Source organism: Teleopsis dalmanni, chromosome 1, assembly GCF_002237135.1.
Source record: "Teleopsis dalmanni isolate 2A chromosome 1, ASM223713v2, whole genome shotgun sequence".
Taxonomy (NCBI): Eukaryota; Metazoa; Arthropoda; class Insecta; order Diptera; family Diopsidae; genus Teleopsis; species Teleopsis dalmanni.
The window spans coordinates 2123557-2133003 of NC_051846.1; the positions used below are offsets into that span (position 1 = coordinate 2123557).

General features: G+C 31.1%; 1 protein-coding gene across 2 annotated transcripts; it reads left to right on the forward strand.

Annotated features, from left to right (window-relative positions):
- The first annotated feature begins 1580 nt into the window (after nucleotides 1–1580).
- LOC119668212 (GPI mannosyltransferase 3) lies at nucleotides 1581–5854 on the forward strand. Of its 2 annotated transcripts, XM_038077657.1 has the most exons (8): nucleotides 1581–2133; nucleotides 2193–2310; nucleotides 2382–2731; nucleotides 3945–4073; nucleotides 4129–4383; nucleotides 4438–4635; nucleotides 4708–4951; nucleotides 5042–5854. In XM_038077657.1, exons 1-8 carry the CDS (start codon nucleotides 2006–2008, stop codon nucleotides 5231–5233), a joined length of 1614 nt encoding a protein of 537 aa, XP_037933585.1. In that variant the 5' UTR covers nucleotides 1581–2005; the 3' UTR covers nucleotides 5234–5854. The 2 variants fall into 2 exon arrangements, with proteins under 2 accessions (XP_037933585.1, XP_037933584.1); XM_038077656.1 differs by having other exon boundaries at nucleotides 4708–5854.
- Nucleotides 5855–9447: the final 3593 nt, after the last annotated feature.

Here is a 9447-nt window from a genome sequence, read left to right on the forward strand (position 1 = left end):
TTTTGTGTAAAGCTTGTGGCTCGTTTATGTAACTTTTTTACTTAGTTTTCTCGAACGATTCCTGAAAACGAAAAACGTTCCAGAAAACGAAGTGTGAAAGTTGCATAAACGAGTCGCTGGTGAGAACACCAATGCCGCACAAAGAAACAATACAACAATTTAAATTTAAACCAAAACAATTGATTCACACATAAATACAAATTTTACTTGAAATAAAATGTACTAGTAAAGTCTATGTAGCAATTTCAATTTTCGACAGGGATGTTCCGTTTACTCAGATGCGTAATATAAATAAGCAAGCTCCTAAATAAGAGAGTATGAATGTACTATAGGTATGATTAAATATTGTAGCCACAGTTATCGTTTAATAGTCCTATGTTATTAAATAAAATAATACTGAATCTAATTAGGAAGTTTTTTTTTGATATCTATACAACATAGAAATTTAAAGAGAGTTTGTAATAGTGTAACGAACCTTTCTGGCCGGGGTTTTACTCGCCGGATTCAAGGTTCAGTCCTACAATAGATTTATTTGATAGGAACAGTGGAATACGGTGGATGGTGACGTTGGTACGGTGATATGGTTTGAAGAAATGTGAATTTCTTCTCTATACAATGGATTTGACGTAGAAATGTTAATTTCGACGCCCCTGATAAAAGGTTTGAAGAAATGTGAATTTCTTCTTTATACAATGGATTTGGCGTAGAAATGTTAATTTCAGCGCCCCTGACAAAAGGTTTGAAGAAATGTGACTTTCTTCTCTATACAATGGATTTTGGCGTAGAAATGTTAATTTCGACGCCCCTGACAAAAGGTTTGAAGAAATGTGAATTTCTTCTTCATACAATGGATTTGGCGTAGAAATGTTAATTTCAGCGCCCCTGACAAAAGGTTTGAAGAAATGTGAATTTCTTCTCTATACAATGGATTTTGGCGTAGAAATGTTAATTTCGACGCCCCTGACAAAAGGTTTGAAGAAATGTGGTGCTAATACTCATGTGGTATTATCACCTTACCGCGTAATTTACTAACGAAAATTTGATTTCGTTTTAGTAAATGAGTAATAGAAATTTATATTTCTATTACTATTAACGAAATGTTAATTTCGTTATTAATTATGATTTTTAATAGAAATGTGTATTTCTATTAAAAATAAAAAAAATAAAACAAAATAGAAATCGAGATGTAAATTTCGATTCTTGGTGTTTCAGCACATGTAACATAGAGCGACCTGTTCTTAGCTCGCTGTCTTGCTGAATGCCCGTCTACTGCGTTTGCTTCGTTTTTATTATATTTGTGTTGTTTGGTATTATTTGTGTAGTAAAATTTAGTTAGTGTAAATTTTATGTTACAATAGGAAGCTATTAAATATTTTAGAGATATCTTGATTGGTTAATATATTGCACAAAATATAACCATTCATCTAAATATTTTTATAATTGTTACTGCTTAAATTTAATACGTTATATGTATAATATATTTTATTTATGATGTTAAGTAAAGTTTCATATCTTATTGTATTTCTTTGCTTCCTTCAATGCTCATATTTAGGTAGATGTGGCATCATTTTAATTTGCGTTTTTTTTATTCGGTATAAGTTGTTTAGGTGACGTCACACGCTAGATTTTATTTTTGTTGCGTTTCATTTTAGCCCGCCAATTCACATATTTGTTATGTTATTTATAGCATAATATAAAGAAACAAAAGAGCAAAATAGAAAATTAACTAAGACGTTATTAAAAATGTATTTTTATAAAATTTCTAATGCAAAGAATTTGTGACGCTGCCGCCGCGTGTGAGTGACTGGTTTAGCGTACGAAATTTTCTATTCTGAAGAGGATTTAAGGTTATGAATGTGGCGATATTATAGGAATCATTGCAATAAAACGTTTATGTTTTGATAACAAGTTTAGAAACTGATATTGTTATAAACATTAAGGAAGTTTTTTACTACCAAGTGGAAGGTGACCTAATTTATGTGTGTGGAAAAAGTTAATTGTTAAAATGAATATATTTTTTGTGTTATTATTAATACTTGCGGTGCGACTAGCTTCAGTTTTTGTTGTAAAAACGTTTTATGTGCCAGATGAATACTGGCAAAGCTTGGAAGTAGCACATAAGCTAGCCTTTGGGTAATATCTAACTGCTATATGCAATAAGAAGTAGCAAACACTAACTATAATCTTTCTAGTTACGGTTATATAACATGGGAGTGGGTACAAGGTATACGCAGCTATATATACCCACTTTTAATTGCTGGTGTTTATAAAGCTTTAGCACTATTAAATCTTGACAGTGCTTACTTATTGGTGAGTTAAGTTTTTCTTTAGTACAATTGTTAGTTTACGTTATAAACTTTTCTTCTTCTGGTATATTTCAGGCAATATTACCACGTATTTTGCAAGCGCTACTAACAACCTATTCCGACTATCGGTTTTACGTTTGGACTGGTAAAAGAAAGTGGGCATTGTTTCTTATTGTGGTGCCATGGTTTTGGTTTTATACTGGATCGCGCACTTTGACAAACACTTTGGAAGCATCTTTAACCACAATAGCTTTGAGCTATTTCCCATGGACAGGAGAAAGTAGTTTATATTTATGGCCAGCAGCACTTTGTTGTTATCTTAGGCCAACTGCAGCCATTATATGGCTACCGCTATCCATCTATCACCTCCGCAAAACAAAACAATCTTTAATTGGATTGTTATTTAAAAAGTTTTTGGTAATTGGGTAAGAATTTCATTATTAAAATATATTTTGTGCTATTTTATGATAATACGAAGAAAAAGTTTGCTCATCCATGAAACAAAATGATGAAAACATACGGTCGTGTCTGGATATAGTAAACCAATTATTGCAAGTTGTGTTCGCAGTATCCTCGCTGTTCAGTTATCACTTATCAATTTAACATTTTTTGTTTTAAAAATTATTTATTTTTTTGTTTCAAAAATTATTTTTTGTTTAGAAAACATTTTTTTTGTTTAAAAATATTTTTTTTTGTTTTAAATATTATTTATATTTTTGTTTTAAGAGTTTTTTTTTTGTTAAAAATTTGTGTATTTAAATGTTCATTTTTGTTTTTTATTTTTATTTTTATTTTTATTTTTTTTTTATTTTTTTTTTTATTTTTTTCATTTTAAAAAATGAGTTAAGGGAAAACCCCTTTGTTGCATTGTCTTAGAACTAATTTAAAAACTAACTAAAAAGAGATATATAAATAAATAGAAGTACACAATAAATAGAAATTTATGTATTAAATAATAAAGCGAAAAAAAATATAAAAAATTAAATTGAAAATATATATTTAGGATTAAGAATTTAGAACAGATTAAGATCATTAAAATAAATTTACAGTAAAATATAAATAAATATATTGGCGTTCTCGATTGTCAAATCTAGATTCAATCTAGATTTACTCTCGATCTGTCTAATTTTGTTACCCATTCGAACATATTTAGAGTAAAATCGAATTAAATCTCAATTTGTCAAATTATATAAAACAGCTGTTAACTTCAGGGTAATTTTGCTACTCTGAAAAAATATTTAGAGTATTATAAATTAGAAGTGAAAAAAGTGGATTTCATAAAAAAAAAGTCACCACAGATTTACCAATCGAAAACGATATATGTTATTGACTTTTAGACCGTTTTTTTGCATAGACATCACAGTACTAGTATACCAGCATAATCAGTAGTCTTGGTCTCAGCCCATGCGATTGCTTTAACGAAACTTTCAATAGCTTCAGTAACTTTTGCTCAATATTTAGCGTAAAAATTTAGGTGTTCAATATATTAAGTATTCACTATAACCAGACACGACAATAAGTGATTTATAAATAAAAAACTTATATTTAAACTATCTATTCTTCTATCTTTTTATAACTTCTATTCTATTCTATAAAAAAATCTTCTATTTAAAAATTCTCCGTATTTATTTCTATTAGAGTTTTGGTTGCTGCTCTAGGTATTGGAGTCGATACTTATCTACATGGAAAATTAATAATTACTCCATATGAATTTCTTAAATATAATGTATTTCATAATATTGGAAGTTTCTATGGCTCACATCCTTGGTGAGTAAAAATTATTAACTGCAATAAATAGATTTTTAATTGAATCAATTTAAAGGCATTGGTATTTCACTATTGGCTTACCTAGCGTTCTGGGTATCATTACTCTACCATTCTTGTTTGCTGTCATTGAAACAGTACGTCGGAGTGAAACTTATCCTGTACGGAAAAATCTGCTATTAACTATTGCAATTTCGCTAGTCGCCTTCAGTTTTATCGAACATAAGGAATTCCGATTTGTTACTTCTCTTCTGCCATTGTGTTTGTACATAACTGCTGATACTTTGACGCGTTGGAGTTATAATGCTTCGAGGTTAGTACTATTAACCATTTTAATAATATTTTACTAAAATTGTTTTTTAAACAGAAAAATGCTGTGGTTTATAGCACTTTTAATTGTTTTTGGAAATGCGATACCAGCTTGGTACTTAAGTACTATACACCAAAAGGGACCAATTGAAGTGATGTCTAAGTTACAAGAAGTTGCGGCTGATTACCGCGATGAAAATAACCATCGTGCAAATATACTATTCCTTATGCCTTGTCACTCAACACCTTTTTATAGGTAAATATGTATATAATTATAAAAGTTTAAGTATTATTAATATTTGTTTTGAATTATTGTTATTAATTGCAGTCACATACATCAAAATGTTACGATGCGCTTCCTGACTTGTGAGCCGAATTTGAAAGATGAAAAGAATTACAAAGATGAAGCAGATCAATTTTATGAGTCGCCTGTTCATTGGTTACGTTCACATATACCATCATATCCACGTACTGCAATGCCTACGCATGTAGTGCTCTATGAACCGTTAGCAGGCAAAGTTAATGAGTTTTTGCTGAATTATAAAGAATTGTATCGGATTATTAATGCGGAGGTAAACGATAACGTACCCACCCCATTGATTCCCAACAACTGGTCAATACTTATTAAAGAAAAACAGCTTAACGTTGATTCTCTTTTACAGTATGTACAGGCTAGAACTGGTAAGAATATATTAGTTTATCAACGATTGCGTTCGGGCGAAGAAAATACATTTAATCGTGACGAGTTTAGAGCAAACCCCAATAAAGAAACCATTGCAAGCAATATTGAAGAGGCAAATGATAATGGCAATGACAATGACAATGATTTTGATGATGATAATATGTTTAACTAAGTAAAGTATCAAATGTAGAAGTACAAACAATTTAATTGACAAGAGTCTTTATATCATCAATATATAGACACGCAATAACACGATGCATTTAAAATGCATAATTCATATTTATGCCAGTGAGTATAAAACCATATTGATAATTGCTACAGCCGAGAAAGTGCTTAAGTTTTAGAACGACTTGCTGGTTGTTTTAAAACAGTAAAAATAATAGACTTTTAAGATATTTTTTTAATAAATTATTTTAAATAGATTAGACAAAATTAAATTTTAACAAAAACTTTTATAGTGGTTTTGTGCTAAAACAACTGCCACAATAAATGAAAAACACAATTAAATATTTCCCTCAGGTGCCAGAATGACATTAAAATTTTTTGGAATATAGTATCACAGTATCTGTGTTGAAAACGCAGAGGATTAAATGCTGTAATGTAATATCCTTTTTTTATATAAATTCAAAATTAATCACTTAATATGAAATATGTAGAAAAGCATTACTTTTCTGTGTTTAAACCAGGGTTTCTTAACCGCCGGTCCGCTCCATATGCACCAACCGTCCGTAAAGTATTGCATTTCCACCTTTAATATTATTATATTTTGGGAAGATATTGGCACTGGTCTTTGCAAAATACAATCCTTGTAAAATCGGGCCGGTAATATATTTACTTCTGGGTTGGTAACCACTGGTCTAAACTACAGATTGTCCATGTGTTTAAATTTTTTTTTGCAAAATTATAAATATCATATCAAACGAGTTTTTAAAATTTTATAATTATTATTATTTTTTATAACATAATTTATGTTATTCGTAGTACAAACCATAAATTTGTAAAAAATTTTACATAGAACAGATCGTTTTTGCTCTATTTATCGAACAAAATAGATAAACCCAGTAATTAAAAAAAAGTCACTTAAATAAATTTTAATTAATTTTAAATGTACCTATTATTTTGTATAAGATTTTTATAATTATGAACAATTTAAAACTATAAAATCTTTTGTGTTCCAATACAAAAAGTTTTTTATTTTAATTTTAAAAAGGTGAGGAACTCTATACAAATTCACTAAAGCAGGGCTGTCCAAAGTACGGCCCGCGGCTAATGTTTGTGCGGCCCGCGACATGTTTTAATCTACTACAATTAAGAAAAATATTCTCTTGGTGTACTGGTAAAACTACATTATTTTATTTTTATTTTTGTGGAAAACAACTATGAACGTATGTATTTGTTTCTGCGGCCCTCCAATCTGTACAATGATTTGTATTAGCTCGCGATCGCATCTGATCTGGACATCGCATCCCTGCTCTAAGTAATAAAGATGATTTACATGATTTGAAATGATATGAATATAATATACATATTATATTAAATAAATATTCTTCGATATATAAAATATATATATAAATATATTTAACGATTTTAAAAGATAATATAATATCAAATAAAATAAAATATTTTTTATATTCTATTAACTATAAAGGTGAGATTGTATACTTTGATGCAGATACAACTATTAAGTATACTCCAAGTAATCAAAATTTTAATAAAAATTGAATTTAATATTTTTAGAGGAATATTTGAAATTTCAAGACATCAATTTTACTGATAATTTGAACTCTTTCTGAAACTTGGTAAATATATGATGTGTGTATACAAGGTGAGATGAAAAAACTGCAACCAACTTCAGACTGCTGTCATTTCTAAACCGCTCGTCCCACAGCTGTCAGATTTATTCTAGTGACAGCTCATTATTTTTCAGAAAAAAAGTTATTTGTGATGGAATTCAAGCGTGATAGTGTGATTGCTTTGCATTTGGCTGGAAAACCACAAGTAGCTATCGTCAGAGCCCTCCAGCATTTAAAAGTTAATAAATCTTTTGTGTCTCGTACCATCGCTCGTTACCATGATACTGGTAGCGTAGCCCGACGTCAAGGAAGTGGACGAAAAAAAACAGCAACATCGGCAGAAATGGTTCGAAAAGTGAAGAAGCTAATTGAACGAAATCCGCGTCGCAGTGGACGAAAAATGGCTCGTGAGCTGAACATATCGCAATATGCCATTCGGCAAATATTGAAAAATGAGCTTGGACTAAAGCCATTCAAGTTCCAAAAAGTGCAAGATCTTACTGATGCGCAAAAAAAAGTTAGACTCGAAAAAGCTAAAGAGTTGTTTCGCTTGGCCGAAAGTGGTGAACTGCCGAATTTGGTTTTCTCCGATGAGAAACCATTCGTTATCCAGCAGTTTGTAAACAAACAAAATGATCGTGTTTACTTGCCAGAGAGGTCAGCTGAAAATTTGCAACTTCGGTTGGCCATCACAACTCAAAAGCCGGCCATGGTGATGGTGTGGGCCGCCATAACAGCCGATGGTCGCTCGCCGCTCGTATTCATCGACCGTGGTGTCAAATTAAATGCGCAAATCTATCGCGAAAATATTTTGGAGGGAGTTCTGAAGCCCTGGGCACGCAAACATTTCGGCCGCAGACCTTGGACATTCCAACAGGACTCAGCACCATCGCACTCAGCACGCGCCATCCAAGAATGGTTAAGAAATGAGGTTCCTCGCTTCATTTCCACCGCACAATGGCCACCAAAATCTCCGGATGCCAATCCGTTGGACTATTGTGCCTGGGGTATTTTGGAAAGCAAGGTTGGAACTAAAAAATACCAAAGTGTCGATCATCTCAAGCAAGCGCTTCGCCGAGAATGGGACAAAATACCGCAGAGCCACTTTCGGGCAGCGTGTGATGGTTTCATTGGCCGTTTGAAGGCCATAGTTCGTGCCAAAGGTGGCCAATTCGAACAAATCTAAACCGATTCTCAAATTTGATGTTATTTCCGACATTTTTTGCTTTCATTCAATAAAATTTAAAAAAAATGAAAAAATTATGGCGTTTTACTTTGTTGCAGTTTTTTCATCTCACCTTGTATATTATTAAAGACGCAGATGGATTTCATTAGACTCACTCATTAGACTATAATGAAATATATAATGTCAAAGCGAGATTATACTGTATTAGTAAATATAAATAAAAAGTTATGATATATTTTTAAAGACCGAGATGGATGTTATTATGGAGTTTTAAAATTAAAACCAATGAAACTATATTAGACTCTCAGTATAACGAAAGATATAACGTCAAAGTCTTTAGAAGTGAGACTATACTGTATTAGTATAATCCTCAAAGGATACCGTAACGTGGTTACATAGTTCCCAACCCTTTCAAAATATATACTGTATTATTATATAGAAATAAAAACGGATGAAAGACATTAAAGAGATATGAAAATCTCAAAAAGTATGGCAATAAAAATTCTCTAAACCCATTTCCTTCTAACCCATTAAAATTTACATAGTATGAAAGATGATGAAAATCAGATGAATGAATATACGTGTTAGAAGAAATGTTAGAAGAAACGAGTAAAAGAAGAAGACTTGTAAGATATAGGAGAGAGTTGAGAGAGTACGTGAATGGTAATTGAAACCAGCTTGTGTTGAGGTAATGCTTCGATATGATTGTAAATTAGTCTTATTTTATGTTGGACCTCATTGATGTTAATTGCGTTGAGTTGCTAATGTATTTACAAACTAATGAAAGGAATCGATGCATGAAGTGTGGAGAGAGGCTGTACTGATTATTTTTCTAGTGGGGTTATGCAACTGTACGGTCGAAGGAGACAAGAGCTGATGATGTTCGTTACTATACCATTTGTTAAAGTAAGTTAGACATAAGAATGTCTGCAAGTTCAAATAAAATAATTTAAACTCTTCAAAATTTAATTAATAAATTAATTTGGGATCTGAACATACACTTTCTTCTTAATTGATATTTCTAAAATTGCTAATGGGTAATAATAAAATTAAAAATAATAAATTACTTCTCAGGAAATTTTAGTCATATTCATTAACTATAGACCTGCTCATATATTAAACGTAAGCAGTCGGGGAAATACTAGAAGAGAGTGCAAGAAGCAGTGAAAAAAGGGCCTCTTACATTTTAGAGACCCTTTATTTTAAATTAGAAATAGGATATATAGATGGATTAACCATTTTTTGATTTACCATTTAAATCATTGTTTATAAAAGTTGAGTTCCGATTTCGATATGCTAATGTGAGATGCCGGAATATTATTTAAATTGCTTTGAGATGCATTGCTCAATTTCTCAGGGTGCCATAGTAAGTAAAGAAGCGATTTTAAAGGTTATCTATAATAGCGA